The sequence below is a fragment of the Epinephelus lanceolatus genome, chromosome 10 (genome assembly GCF_041903045.1).
Source record: "Epinephelus lanceolatus isolate andai-2023 chromosome 10, ASM4190304v1, whole genome shotgun sequence".
Taxonomy (NCBI): Eukaryota; Metazoa; Chordata; class Actinopteri; order Perciformes; family Serranidae; genus Epinephelus; species Epinephelus lanceolatus.
In genome coordinates this window covers 11,678,207-11,694,414 of record NC_135743.1, presented here as the reverse complement: position 1 = coordinate 11,694,414, position 16,208 = coordinate 11,678,207, and the positions used below count along the sequence as shown (strand labels likewise).

Sequence of the window (16,208 nt, the reverse complement as noted above, 5' to 3'; positions counted from 1 at the left end):
ATCATTGCATCTCGCCAGTATAGGGGCTTAAATTAATGCATTCACCAAGGTGTTGTGTTCCCAACGATGCCGATCAGAGCCAGAGGCGATAAATACCCATGACTACTGCGGATTTATTTGACCCGGGTGTTAATGCAGATTAAAACCTTTCCCATTGCGGGCCGTCGGTGGCTTAGTGGTTAGAGCAGGCACCCCATGCACAAGGCTGTTGCTGCAGCGGCCCAGGTTCGACTACAGCCTGTGGCCCTGTGTTGCATGTCACTCCCTCTCTCTCTCCCCTTTCACACTTGTCTGTCCTATTGATTAAAGGCAAAATGTCCCAAAAAATATCTTAAAAAAAAACAAAAACAAAAAAAAACAACTTTCCCATTGCACCAAAAAGCAAGATGTTAGCAGGTGTTAACAGGTCGGGACCCCCAGGTTGGTAACCAGTGTGCTAAGGTAATGAAAACACAATGATTGTTACATTCAATTGATTATAAATTAATGAATATTATAATATATTATGAATATTATATACAATTTCTACAAGTAGATGCCCCTGAATCCTACAAACTGGACCTTTAAAAGCACATGTAACACACAGACACATGCACACAGATATCTACAACATACATGGAAACTCAGAGTCTGAAAGTGATAGATGTTTTTATCATTATGGATATTATTGTATCATTTCCTATTTGTGCAGATACTGTATTCATCAGACTCTGTGTGTGTGTGTGTGTGTGTGTGTGTGTGTGATTGTCAGTCAGCCTTTAATCTGTCTGACAGTCGATGTTCTCAACATACACTTCTAGTCTGTTTCAGATTGTGTAACACCAGCATCACCTACAGGACACAGACGGGAACAGTGAAGTTTCTCAGTCTTATTTGTGCCTTTCTCATGTGCTGTCTCAGAAACTCACTTTATTTTTAACATTCTGGTCACTTTGTCGACAAACACTGAACAAAAGTAAACAATTAAAGTAACTTGTTGCATTATATATTCAATTAATTTTGGTAATTTGATCCCATTTGGCAAAACCAGCTGCTCAAACCTGCTCTATTTGTCAGTCAAGGTGTGTGATGACACATGAAATATGACTCTCTACAGTCTGCACAGTCCGTTACAAAACCAGTCACACATTACATGTATTTCTGGGGATCTGGGTGTCACTGCTGTTGTTTCTATAGATTATCAGACTCTGATGCTAATTTGACTTCCTTTGAGATGTTCTGTTAAGCTCCTCGCAGTGTTAAACCTTCCACAGTTCTGTTCACACTTGTGAGAGTGACTGAAATGGACTGAGTCAGGACATATTTGGCACTGAGGAAATATGAGAACGACGATGACTGGACACAGAGCAAGTGTAAAAATATTAATTTCACTGTCATCATTACGTGGTTTAATGAGTCAGAGGCATTTGCAATTCTGTAATGTTTATTTCTACCAGCACTGTAATTCTGAACTATGGATTACATTCATAATTTATTTCTGTCATCAGCTGTTATTCTTAAGTAAGACGCAATCATACTGAAGGGACAGGAGTCTTTACAGATATGTAGGTAAATCTTTACCTGAAATTTGGCCTTCACTTTAATTCATTCATTCATTTTCCGTAACTGCTAGCCCTGTTTGGGGTCGCGGGGCCTGGAGCCTATCCCAGCTGACACTGGGCGAGAGGCGGGGTACACCCTGGACAGGTCGGCAGACTATCACAGGGCTGACACATAGATGCAGACAACCATTCACACTCACATTCACACCTACGGGCAATTTAGACTCAACAATTAACCTGCATGTCTTTGGACTGTGGGAGGAAGCTGGAGCACCTGGACAGAACCCACGCTGACACAGGGAGAACATGCAGACTCCGCACCCTGGGTTGGAACCAGGAGCCCTCTTGCTGTGAAGTGACAATGCTAACCACCTGTATAATCACCTGAAAATAAAAAAATCATAATGTTTCGTTACCTTAGAAAGAGCCGTTTATATAGGGAGCAGGTCCTCGTCCATGGAGATCACCATGTTGCACCACCATAGTTCTACACTAGCTCAGAACAGGCAATCAAACACTGGCTCTAGATAGGGCCATCTTCATTTTCACATGAGCCACCAGCCTCACCGTAATGAACAGCATCAGAAAACATGGTCCCTTTGTCTTGAAGAGGAACAGACCTCTGCTGATAATTCAGCTCCCGGTTAAAACCTCCTGAATGCCTGGATCTTCAGAGAAAAAAAGTGAGCACATTAGCAGGTGCTGGGTTGGTGCTTACAGCTGGTCTGGGACGAGACAAACAGCATCCAAGAAACACTGATTTATAATGTGAAACTGCTTTATTCAGTGTTGTTACCAGTTTAATCACCTGGTTTTGGAGATAAGGAGATCTCTGAGGATAATTCAGCTCCCTGTTAAAACAGTCTGAACAATGAACACTGAAGGAATTCTACCCGGGACATGACTGGGCACATGGCAGAAGTTTCAGCTGGTTGCAATCTGTAATCCTCTCTGCTTGAAGCCACTAAATCCTACACACTGCTCCTTTAAGCACTAAAGAAGTTATAAAACATAATTTAACAAAATTGCAGAGGTGTTTTTATCAACATGTGCAACTGATCCTATAATAAGAAGACAGGTCATTTCTAAATAAGAGGAATGATGTCATATTTACAGGTAGATGATTCCAACCAGAGGGAGTTTTAAACTTGATAACTACAGGAGAAAGGAACCATAAACTACATTTCACTGAGAACATTTTGTATGATTTTATGTGACAAATACAGTGAACTGATTGATTGAACTGATTAAACTCTTTTAAATACTTAGATTAATAGAAATGTATAAAATAAAAAATAAACTGTAGCCACTGTTGCTGCCATCTTGGGAGAAGTTTCATACATTGTGTGATGATGAGTAATGAAAGGAGCCAAGAACAAATCTGCACGGTCCGTTATAAACTATACTGAGAGGTGGAAGATTAGTTTTGGATGCAGCCTGATTAGCAACACCAGCATAATTGGTAATTGGTAAAATGAGGTGATGCAAGTTTCTTCTAACACTCAATGAAAAGCACTTTCTAGATCGGTAAAGAATACCATTACAGAGGTTTATTTTCTTCACATTATAATTAATATGGCATTGAAATGAATGGTTAGAGTCAAGCCAAAGGCCCAGGGGTCTCATTATGAAACTGTGTAGGATCCATTCTGAAAATGTATGTACAGACAAAAGCCAAAAAATAGCTTCCATGAGGCTTCCACCTCACCATCTACATCACCAATTTCCCTTTTCCAAAATGTTCGTGAGCATGGGTCAAAGTTTCTCCCATCAAGTCTGTTTTTATAGATCCCAGCTTTTCTGTGGGAAGTGGCGTACACCTCTTTCAGGCCTTGTTTTGTGCGTACACAATGTTTATAAATGAGACTCCAGGTATTCAGTGTGTTCAGCTGTTTGTTGTGGCGTATCACTGCATCAGTTGGAGAGTGGTTTTCTGTTAAAAAGTTAACAGTAGTGAAAGAAGAGAGTCCCTAAACTGACCTGAAGATGAAGTTCAAACTGTGGCTTTCTATCACCATCCAGTGGCAGGACTGTGCACAACCACTGAAAAACAGAGAGGATGGAATTAAAGCTAAAGGATGTGAGTGAGGATATTTGGATGATGTTTTGTTCTGTTGAACCAACTCATATTCATCCGTTCACACTATGCACACGATCACATCTGTCTACAAACGGTGTATGAATTTAGCAACTCACCAGCACTGTAGATGCCCCTGCGGGATCTCCTGCACCGCAGCGTTTCGGAAGCAGTCAGGATCAGACACACAGAGGCATTGTGAACTAAATACACAAATTAAAGCAGAGCTGCACAATGTTAGATAAATAATGCATGCAGAGAGCGCATACAAGGCTGCACAGTCCTCATACATTTTTAAACTGCATCTGGATTCGCACCTGCATAAAAAAAAACCCACACATTATTAGACAGTCGTGTGCCAGATATGTTTTTCATCCAAGAAAGTGCAGCAGGAAATCAGGATAATGCAAAAGCATGGTGGGGATTTTATGGGCTGATTTCAGTATTATAAGATAAAGTACATTTAAATTTTGCTACTTTTAAAAAGTGGTGGCAGATATTTAAAAGCAGTAATACTACAGTGAAGGGGTGGCAGTCATCAGTGGCCCATGAAATGATCTTATCATGATACTTAAGCACGACAACATTACTGCAGTTTTAAATGTTTTGTGATATGCTGAATATTGCAATAATACATATTGTGACATACTGAGATTTATTACCTTTTATCAACTGATAATTATGTCCCCAAAGCAACTTGCCCATTAGTTCACCTTATAGAGGAGGCACCCCATGTATAGAAGTTTTGTCCCTGCCACAATGGTCCTGGGTTCAGTTACAACCGGTGTTGGGGAAGTTACTTTTAAAAAGTAGTGTTTGCTCGTTACTTCTTAAAAAGGTAATCCCTTACTTTACTTAGCTACCCTCTGTGAAAAGTAACTTTTTACGTTACTCATTACTTTTACGTTACTTTTATGGTGCTTGACTTTGGGTAGAACCCCGTCTCATTTCCTAAATGTGAAAAAATCCGAGTTTCCCACTGGTATTTACCACTTTGGTGATAAAATAAAGATTAAAGAGTGAGAGTTAATTTGTGTTAACTAGGCTATATAAATTTGTTACATGACAGATTACTACTACTAATAGCCTATTTGCCAGACCTGCTGCATCACTGAATGAGGAAAATATTAATATTCACAGACACTATCTTTGAACGAATAGTGTCATATTCATGAATAAATCATTTTCTGTTCTGTTATTACGTGTGTAACTGTGACTGTGTTTGTGTAACAGACTCATACTTTGCAGTAAGCTACAGACCTGCACGAATAAATTAATTCATTTTCTCTTCTGGTATGGTATGTTATGGTATGGTAGGTACTTTATTAACCCCTCGGGGGGAAATTTCAATGTCACAGCAGCAATTTAAAATACACAAAATAGGAGCTGCTGCAACAGGCTGCCGTTCACACAGCGCCAGGAAGGTAGGCAGGTTATGATTGTTCTGTTTTCTGTTAACACAATGCTGCATTTTATTGATGTTTTGGGGGTCGTTTTGATTTCCTTTGGGGTCATATGTTGCCCATGTCTGAGGTCTGACTAGCGAGGTTAACGTTACATTAAACAACACTTACCCAGCCATACAAGTGCAGTTCGCTGTCAGTATATAGTTGGTCGACTTGTTCAGAATCGCCCAGGTCTTGTACATTAGTTAACGTTACTGTTTTGTGTCCTTGTCGCTGGCTCGGGAGTACTTCGGTCCGTAGAGCACAGAAACCATCAGATAAATCCCGGTATTCAATATCTTGGGCATGACCGCAAAGTACAAAATTATACACATCAAAGGATTTATATGCTTTGAGTTTTTCATGCGCATAAACGCTGGGTTTCTCCACAAGATATAAAAAAATGTCCGGCCACTGTAGCTTAGGCCATTTCGTTGGGTCGGTGACCTACTAACCCGACATTAAGTACGGGTCAGGAAACCTCACTCCGTTGCTAATTGTTAGCTTATTACAATAAGCTAACCTGTCTTCGGTTGACAAACCGTTAAAATAATCCGAGGAGGCATGTGTATCTTATATACCATACCATATTCCCCATACGATTCTTGATTTTGGCGCTTCTGTCCCCGGGAAAAGTAACGTTGTGCCCAACTGACAAAGTAACTACGTTCCTTTACCATATTTTCAGTAGTAACGCGTTACACTACTTTTTACCCAATAAAAGTAGTTACGTTACTGCAACACTGGTTACAACCTACGGCCCTTTGCTGCATGTCATCCCCGCCTCTCTCTACCCCCTTCACACTAAAACAACTGTCTTGTCAATTAAAGGCAAAAAAGCCCCAAAAGTATATATTAAAAAAGTGTCAACATTTGTTTATCTCACTTTGGTCATTTTTATTGCAGCAAACTGTATTTGATGGACTGAAAAAGCAGCTGATGTTATCACTCTACTTGGCTACCAAAGGTTAAATATGTATTTGCAGTGTTAATAATAGATCACAATACCATGCGTATTGATTTTCTGATTTTCCCCTCACCCCTTCTATAGTAGACTCACAAGTCAGTCTTTAGATGCTTTGCTTAACTAAAGACTGATGACTTTCTCCCTGATTTTGTGTTTACATGGGCGGATACAATTTCAGAGTTTAAAAAACTCCCTACGTTGCAGAACCAATAGTAAATCTGCAGGGCGGTCCTTCGGTGGCTCGCTGAACTCTTGTGCATGTAAACAGAGTCCCACTAGAAACACGTGTAGCGGTACAAAATGGCTCAGCCGTGCTCGCAGAAAACGCCGTCAAAGTTAGTGGGTGTTTGTCGCGTTTGCGGCGACACATTCTCGCCAACTAAAAGAAACAAACATAATCTTTTACAAGGCCATGACTCATCCGTCCGGCCGGACTATAGAGGGATTCGCCTTGTTGTTTACAAATACTTCCGGGTAGAAAACCAGCAGAGCTTTTAGCTGTATATATAGCCTATATATCACATTTTTCACATCACTGTATCACCGTTTGGACTAACCCGATGTTTGTAAAGTCTATAAACACAATTGAACAAACATTACTATTTCTGTGTGCACGTTTAGCTGGGCTAACCGTTAGCTGTTAGCCCTGTTAGCCGTTAGCGGTGTCTGTAATAGGTAATAACTCATTAAACGGTCCGTGAAAAAAATATCTTTTCCAGCGGATATCTTAGTCACAACATGATTGAGCTAGCAAAGCAGTTTTGTGTTGCTATGTGTGGTATTTATTCAGTTTTGGGAAATCACGATGTCTAGAAAGCATCAGCTGACAAGGACAGCTAACAGCAGCAGCAAAGCTAACATCAGGACGTCATCTGTTAAAAGCCTCCCGTTGTCGGATACGACATGAAACTACTCCAGCTAGCTCAATCATGTTGTAACTAAGACATCCGCTGGAAAAAATATTTTCTTCACGGATGAGCACACGTTTGATAAAACGGAGTTAAATCTCTCGGCATCCATTTTCAAGCTCTCTGTGTGTTTGTTTCCTTGCGGACGAGAAAAGGGGGAGCGCACATTACCGAGAAGGCGTGTCCTTTTCAAAAATGTAAGAGGCGTTGCTTTGTTGCCGGCCGTTTTCGCCGGTGTGTTAAACACACTTTAGAAAGGAGTGTCCCCAGACTATCAGAAGGCAGAGATCTCTGATTGTCTGGTGGCGAGACTACTATAACATAGAAATACTCTGCTCAAAAGCAGAAGTACTTATTATGCACAATGGCCCATTTAATAATAATCTATATCATATTGTATTATTGAATTGTAACTACTGATGCATTTATGTGTTCATCACTGTAATATTGCAGCTGGTAGAGGTGGATCTCATCTTAAATAATTTATATACTTTATCTGGTGGGCAGCTTATGAATTCACCTCCAGGGATCTTTAAAGTTTTGTCTCAGTCTATAATATCACATCATAATATTGGCTAGTTAGTGATTCTGTTTTCTATTATTAACCTGAATATGCAAAATAACCAGTAACTAAAATTATCAGATAAATGTAGTGGAGTATAAAGTACAATATTTGTCTCTTGGATGTGGTGGAGTAGAAGTCTAACATAGCAGAAAATAAAAATTCTCAGGTAAAGTACAGGTAGCTCTAAACCGTACTGAAGTACAGTAGGGGTGTAAATGCAGTGTTGGGGAAGCAAGTTTGAAAGCTGTGCAAGCGACCAATTACTTCACACTGGCAGAAGTTAAACTACAGCAAAGCTTCCCTCAGGAGGAATCTAGTTTGATTTAACAAAGCTACAAAAAAAGTATTTGTAAAATAAATGATCAAATTGACCGTGACCATGTGATATGAAATGATGCCAACAAAGAATACCACTCAATTTATTGCAAAAAGTCCCCACTTGTTCACAGGTCATACATGAAACTGCCATGTCTATAATACAGGTTTAATAATAATAATAATATCTAATATACTCTTTTGTGTTTAATATATCTCATACATTGTCTCCTTGTGCACAGTGCACACTTGAGTGTGGCTCAGACAACTTTTTTATTTGACAGACAAACAAACAAACAATGAATAAATAAAAGAAATACCTCACTCTTCATGAGAAAGTGCAGGAATATCAGCTTGGTTTTGTAGATAATGTCCATCAGTCAGACACCTGCCTGCAGAAACTAGAGTCCAGGTGGGGCTGCACCAGGCAGGATTACTCAGTTAGCCAGGTAACTTCTAAAATAGCGTGAAATAACTTCTCTGAACATTTGTTAATGAATAGCAATATACAGTACTTATGACTAATTGACACCAAATATATTGATGTTCAGTTTTACAAATTCTGCCTGACGAAAATAATGAAATAAATACAAATACAGATAAATAAAATTTTTAAAAATCATTCCTTTTATGGCCCAAAACTGTTGAGTAGTTAACTATACAAAATTAATAATAATATAATGGGCATAGGCAATATGTATTTATTTATTTAGGTCTATTCTCATGGTCTTGTGTTCCTGTTGTCTGAGCTGATCCATATACTCTGAATCTCTGAACTGAGTGTGAAACACCCTCTCCATCTCTGGCCATGGGGCACAATCCCCGGTTGATTGATCTGATATCAGCACGTAGCGGCTCCTCATTGGATGTGACTGTGACTGAGTGAGGAGGGAGGACAGAGGGAGGCTGGACGAAACCATTCATCCGGCCAATACTCCCACTGAAATCTGTGAAGATTAATGAGCATTCCTGAGCATCTAGATTCGGATTTCAAAGCGGATTATGGGCGTGTATGTGAATTAGGTGGTACGATTACAAATCTGGGTAATTTAGGATCGGATTAGCCTCTAAATCACGCGATCATCGGCGTTGAATCCCCCCACATCCACATCCCTGCGCGTAAACAGCCAAACAGGCGGTCGGGATGCGGGGATGATTTTTGATGACGCTGCGATGGGCACTTGCGAAGATACCGAAATTCAAACAACAATGAGGATCCGATTTGATTTCAGGTTGGTGTAGTAGTCGTCTTCTTTTTTTTGACGTCATTTGACCATGATTTTCCTGCGGAGGCTCGCGCAGCTGACGATGCTGCTGATCCAGAGCGGATGGTGGGGGGTCGCGCCGAGCCCCACCGACGAGGGAGCACTCAGGGCCGGGCACGGGGAGCACGGAGAGCCGGGACATCAGGAGCCTCACAAGGACTCCTACAGCACCTTCGCCTCCGAGTTCCTGGAGTCCAGATATCTGTCTGATGACGGTAAGGCTCTAATGCGTCTTGGTGGATATGGCTCAAATGTCATGCGTAATAAACAAACTTATAACACACAAGCTTAAAGCGGTAGAATTAAACAGAAACTGCAAACTGAACATATGCTGTTTATTTGTTCTTGCATCCAACCTGTCTGCACCATGCAGGGCCTTTCAGCACCCAGGCCAGCTCCCTGGTGATTGCTGCCCACCCCCTCTTCCTCATACACACACACACACACACACACACACAGTGCAGATGGCCCGCCTCCCCCTGCTTGGCCCTTTGACTGTCTTGAAACCAAGCACCAATTGTTTTTGTGTGGAACCAACAGAGTGCTGATTTTACATCTTGCAGGTTACCCATTCCCCACCGCCCCACCAGTGGATCCCTTCGCCAAGATCAAAGTCAGCGACTGTGGAGTAACCAAAGGCTGCATAAGGTTAGAGAAGGACGCATCTTTTGGCAGCTCCCACTTCCTGAAACAGGAGCAGTGCAGCTGTGCTCCCCGGGGCTGCTTTATCCTAGATGCTGTGGCCTGACTTCAGAGAGCTGGAGCTAAACACAGACTTCTCCTCTGAGTCTTTACTCTCTGAAACCTGGCTGTAATTCATTTCACAAGTGTCCAAGTTTGGTCTTTGTGTCATCATGATATTCTGAATATTGTGAAGCGTCTCAGCTGAGATCTGTTTCTCTGCAGTGCCTTTACAGTGAAAGTATTCATGTGTCTGTGCACAGATATGGGAAGCCAGGGTGTGATGCAGAGACGTGTGACTACTTTCTGAGTTATCGGCGCATCGGGACAGATGTGGAGTACGAGATGAGTGCAGACACAGATGGCTGGGTGGCCGTAGGTTTCTCCTCTGACAAGAAAATGGTGAGCAACTGCACAACAACACCACTGACTGTTGAGACTTTGTGAAGGGAAACTTTGGTATCTTTGAACCTGGACCTTATCTTCCTGGTACAGCATCGTTTTGCCAAGTAGGACATGCTCCTGGATCAACAATGCAATCAACCAATCACAGCCCTCTGACATCATCAGTGTGCTGCTCCTGTGCTTCCTTCAAAGTTCCTTTGTGCTTCTTCAAAGCTAAGCTAGTTTTCCAATTTGAAGTTAGTACAATTGAATAAAAACTGTGTAAGCCACTGCAGGGTTAGGAAGTTAGCTTGCTAACTAGGTTGGCTATGCTAACAAGTAGGCTTTCCAATAAGCTTAAATGTTAATGAGTTAATGTGCTATTAAGTAGGTAGGCTATGCTAATTCGAAAGCTTGCTACTAGGCAAAGTGCCCTAGTTTGGTCTTTATGTTATCACGATACTCTGAATAATAACTGCAAAATGATATTATCCTTCCTCTTAATGTTAATGAACAACACTTTAGTCTTTTGGTAAGCCTACTTGTTAGCATAGCCAACCTAGTTAGCAAGCTAACTCGCTAACCCTGCAGTAGCTTACATGGTTTTTGGTCAGTGTTACTGAGGATTTTGTTTAATTTGTACTAACTTCAATTTGGAAAACTAGCTTAGCTCTGAAGAAGCACAAAGGAATTTTAAAAGAAGCACAGGAGCAGCACACTGATGATGTCAGAGGGCTGTGATTGGTTGATTGCAGTGCTGGCCCTGGGATGTGATATGGGATGTTGATCCAGGAGCATGTCCTTCTTGGCAAAATCATGTTGTTTTTGTGACTAAGTGTCTCAGTATTGACAAAGACTGCTGCAGCCACAGTGGCGAAACAGGCTGCAGTGTAATCCCTGCTGGCAATTGTGCATCGTTGATTTACATCCACTATAGTCTCACTCACCAGACCTTTCTCAAGAAAAGAAAGGTCTGGCTGGGCCGACTCTCACTTTGAGATTGGAGAAAAAAACACCCCGGCTGCTTGTACTTCTTTCAACCAATCACAATCGTTCTGGGCGGTGCCACAGCAACGGTGCGCTTGCAAAAATATTGCCGGGGGGAAACAGGTTTTGCTGTGACACGCGCACAAAAATATCACCTACAGGACGCGAACCATGGCAGAAAAATGGCTACATCCCCGCAAGACCAAACACCACAAAAGTTAGTAAAGGACGTGTTGAAAACGGTTGAAAACTGCTACACAACCAGAGGTGGTAGGGTGGGACTTCAGCGGGTGGCTCGTTCTGCCCAATGAGAGGCTGATCTCTGCAGCGAACTTCCACCCACTCAGACTACATCCACTATAAGTGCTTGTTTTTCACACTGACAGTGGCAGATTGTTATAATGAGTGTTTAACACCACAGAAAGGACCCTACAGAGAAATCAGACATTTTCTTTACCTTTTGCTGATCCAGTCTGTTTTTGTAAGTCTTGCCAGAGAAGTCTCACTCTGAAATCTCAGACTTTTCACATTGTCAAAATCAGCTAAATATTCAGCCATGACAATGAAAATCTTTTACTCTTAACTTGTCAAACTCTACCTGGCATTCCTCTCTCCAACTCTCAGTAATGTTTCCACTGTCATTTTTCCTGCAACAAGTCACCTCTCGTGAACGACGAGACTTCTCATTGAGTGACACTTGGTAACAATAACAAACAGACCTGCCGAAGATACAAGAACATGTTAATTTCTCTGTAGGGTCTTTTCTGTAATGTTGTAAACACCTCCTATAACAATCTGAGTCTGCCAGTGCAAAACAGAAACAAACTATTTTATTGGAAGTGAACTGACGATGCGCAGTTGCCTGTAGGGGTTACATTGTGACCGGTTTTGCCGTTGCGGATGTAGTGGTCTCTCTCAATACTGAACCAATTTCAAAAATAGCTCCACCTTTTAGTACCAGATCTGTGTGCTAGGTACCCCAACAGAGGGGGGACCAAAAATGGAAATGGTACGGAACGTTTCCGTTGGTACCATCTACAACTTTTCATAGTGGGAACGGAAAAAAAGCGTACTGAACTGAGCTGTACCGGGGCTTTAGATACAAAAACATGGGAAAATATAGTCCAGTTTGGAAAATACAAAAGCTTGCCTTTACTCTGCGTCTTGTTTGGAGCAGCACAACACATATTTGTGTTTTAATTTTATTTATTGCATCAGACCGTGCCACTGTAAATGTATAGTCCATAATCTAATTTATGCACAGTACAGGAAGACTTTTAATGATAAATACAGCATGGATACATCATATTTAAAGACTCAGTGTTTATGGTTTAAGGGCATCCATTGGCACAAATGGTATAAAATATTCATAACTATGTTTTCATTAGTTTATAATCACCTGAAAATGAGAATCATGTTTTCATTACCTTAGAATGAAACGTGTATATCAACACACCAAACACTGGCTCTAGATAGGACCATTCATGTTTTTGCATTTTTGTGTCGGTGGGAGAAGTTGTAATTCTGCAGCATCTACACTCTTGGTAAAGGCGAGACAAATATGAGGGCTTACAATTAAAGCCAGGACACACAAAAATATCAACCTTTTCTCATCTTCTGTGGTCGGAACATTTATGTGTGTGTTCCCCCCACAGTGTTAAGGTGAGGTTGGGACTTTGTAAAAAGGTTTTGATCAGGTGCCAGACCATAAGCAGAAGGCCTCCACTGGACACAGTGCTGAAAAAATGCTGAAGTAGTGAGGTGAAACACCAAATGAGAGTGAATCTGGGGTTGGCTTTTAATTTCACTTTCACTGGCGAATGTGTTTATTAACAGTAACCACGACAGGGAGGCAGAGGAGAGACCCACACACCAATGTAACTGGGCTAGAAAGTCACAAAAAGGTCCACAGGCTGAGATCAATGCAAAAATAGTCAATTTATTTAAGACATTTGTGCACAAAAAAGGGTGCTCAAAGTGCAAAAAATTATAATAAAAGTTCAAATAAACACAAGAAGTTTGTGCTCTAGAGAAAGGATCAGCACTCAGTAAATAACCTCCTAAGCCCTATGATGAGCTATTATGGCAAGGCTTAACTATACAGACCAGTGAGCAGTCATAACTAACATGTTTTTGGGGTCATCGGGTGTGAACCTCCTTTCACCAGTGTTTTGTCTAGTTGGTCCTACGACACCTCCAGGAGGCTCTGGCGTCCCAGAGACACTCCCCTAATGCCAGGTCTCACTGCTCCCCTCCCTGTACCAACCCAATAACCTCCTTTACCTTATTTACACATGGCTTTCTCAGCCCAAACAGCACTGCCACCTTCAACAAACCCAGGCTCCGTTTATGCGAGCTCCAGGTAGTGACTGTGCTGATACTACCTTTCCTAGCACATTCACCATACTCTATTTCACATGCTACACAGCATATTTCCAATATAAGCTAAAGTTAAAGGAGATAGAGAAGATAAATGCACAGGATCAGGATAAAAATAGCATAAAAATAGCAGCAAATGTTTTAGTCCTTTACTATCATCAGTGCTCAGGGAACGAAACATTTGCTGCTATTTTTATCCACTCTATCATTTTTGCTGTCCTCTCTTGTTTGTCCATTGTACCGACACACCCAAGACAAACTTTTTTGTAACCCTAAGTAGGCACAGTTTCACAGCAGCCCTGAGATGTTGCAGCATAAACAGTAACCAGCAATCCTGCATAGTATACCCTTTAAACATTTAGAGAATCAGCTGTAGCGTCAAAACATGTCTCTTGTCTCGTTTAGCTTCAGTCTCACTTTGTGACAGTTCTGTGGCAGGAAACTCAGGGGTAGACTGCACGTGCATGAACAATAATAGCATCTGTCCTAATTAGATTTTGAATCAGAGTCAGGTTTTTTTTTTCAAGAAATAAAGCCCTACATTCCTTCCTGTTTCCTCAGGGAGGAGACGATGTCATGGGCTGTGTCCATGACGATAACGGACGTGTACGGATTCATCACTTCTACAATGTCGGCCAGTGGGCAAAGGAAATAAAGAGGAACCCTGCGAGAGACGAGGAGGGCATTTTTGAGAACAACAGGGTGACCTGCCGCTTCAAACGGCCGTTATACGTCCCTAGAGAGGAAACACTTGTGGACTTACACCTGTCGTGGTATTACCTGTTTGCATGGGGACCTGCCATACAAGGTGACTGATCGAGCTCCAGCATCAAGCAAACTGTCTGTCTTTATCTTTCGTGACGTTTAACATCGTCTTTCCTTTTCCAACAGGTTCCATCACGAGGCATGACATTGACAGTCCGCCTGTCAGCGACCACATGATCAGCATCTATAAGTACGAGGACATCTTCATGCCTTCTACAGCCTACCAGACCTTCAACTCTCCCCTCTGCTTACTGCTCATAGTCGCCCTCACCTTCTACTTACTAATGGGAACGCCATAATGAAGCACAGCGGGGAAAATGCGGGAAGAGAAGTAGCAATAAAAAATAAAGTTGTCTGAGCCGCACTCAAGTGTGCACTTTGCACAAGGAAACACTGTATTAGATATATTAAACACAATAGAGTATATATTCATCGCTCTGAACTCATACAGAGGATTCTGGCAAATTATTAAACCTGTATTATAGAGGTGACATGTACTGGTGTCAGTACAAAACAAGAGGTCTGATAAGGGTAATGTTTTAGTATAAATAAGACAATTATTTTCAGTATTTATGATCGCTTCCAAATACAAAAATATGTGGACTGCACATAACGACAAATATATCCAAAAAGTCTTCAAAATACTGCATGCTATGGAGAACCTGGAAATTATTTAAAACCCGCTGTTCACTGCTGATGATGAGGGACTGTCACATAATATGGTTTTCAGGGTTTTAGGTTACTGCCTACAGTGTGCGTTCACCATGCAAAAGATTTTCATAGACTTTCTCCTTATGTTTGGCACTCATAATAACGTGGCTCGGCTCACTTCTCCCTACTTTCCTTTCACAACTTTTTCCCCTTTCCTTAACCACAGTAGCTGTTGGGTTTATCAGTACTGTGGCACTGTGACTGAACAGAGAGAGAGAGACTGCTACATGAGTTAATGTTGTAAGCAATAACACACTGAAGAGGAGCAAACTGTGGACTGGAGAACAGTTTGCTTGGACATGGACTTTTACTTCCCCAGGCTGTTACTGTAGCCTTTTGATCTGTACATGGTTGTGTTTATAATCAATAAACCTGTGAAGATATGACAGAATACACAAGATAGTGCAGATTATGCTGTGGTTGAAGTAACAGCTCCGTCAGTCAAACAGAATAAGGCCGTAGGAGATGATTTTTAGGACCATAGCTCCCGCTGAGGACACTGTTCTCATGTTCTCTGTATGTTGAGAGTGCATGAATGTTAGCAGCCTGCTAACTTTAGATTTTGTTGGAAATCAGGTCTGGTAACAGTCTTCCAGGGTAACAATCAGTGTCTACCCCAACTTACATTTGAAAAACTGTGAACATAAATAAATAAATGTTTGAGAATGTTAAAAAACTAAATTTAAATTTTGGACTCACCTCCAACAGTGGCCTTTTTTAGGTGTAGTTTGGGGTTCAGTGTGTAGGCTATAGAGGGATGTAATGGCAGAAATGGAATATAATACAATGACTATGTTTTCTTTAGTGTGTAACGACCTGAAAAAAAGAATCGTTGTGTTTTTGTTACATTAGAATGACTCATTTCCATCTACATAGGGAGCGGGTCTTTGACTACAGAGATCGCCATGTTGTACTGCCATGTTTCTACAGTAGCCCAGAACAGACAAAACAAACACTGGCTCTAGATAGGGCCATTTGTGTTTTCACGTTGGCCAGGCTAACAGCTCCTCCGTTTTCCTTTCAGCTGGTTTCAATCTGCAATCATCACCACTAAGAAAAGAAACCCCTCACAGATGCCATATATTATGAGTTAAATAAAATTAATATTTTATAATATATTCAACCATCAACATTATTTCAAGGGGGCTGCTTCCTTGGTTTCCATGAACACACTTTTGCAACATGTACATAAAAAAGACCTGCTAATAATGACGTGTC

At 41.3% G+C, this 16,208-nt stretch overlaps 1 protein-coding gene across 1 annotated transcript; it reads left to right on the top strand.

The window, feature by feature from the left end:
* Window positions 1-8,766: 8,766 nt before the first annotated feature.
* Window positions 8,767-15,671, top strand: frrs1l (ferric-chelate reductase 1-like). The gene is made up of 5 exons (XM_033640077.2): window positions 8,767-9,298; window positions 9,647-9,731; window positions 10,028-10,166; window positions 14,076-14,322; window positions 14,406-15,671. Exons 1-5 carry the CDS (start codon window positions 9,094-9,096, stop codon window positions 14,576-14,578), a joined length of 849 nt encoding a protein of 282 aa, XP_033495968.1. The 5' UTR covers window positions 8,767-9,093; the 3' UTR covers window positions 14,579-15,671.
* Window positions 15,672-16,208: the final 537 nt, after the last annotated feature.

Excerpts from the sequence above, each read along its gene's own strand:
- frrs1l (XM_033640077.2), top strand. The coding sequence starts at position 9,094 with ATGATTTTCCTGCGGAGGCTCGCGCAGCTGACGATGCTGCTGATCCAG. Across the intron at positions 9,732-10,027 it reads GTAACCAAAGGCTGCATAAG|ATATGGGAAGCCAGGGTGTG; the intron begins GTTAGAGAAGGA and ends GTCTGTGCACAG. Across the intron at positions 10,167-14,075 it reads TCTCCTCTGACAAGAAAATG|GGAGGAGACGATGTCATGGG; the intron begins GTGAGCAACTGC and ends CTGTTTCCTCAG.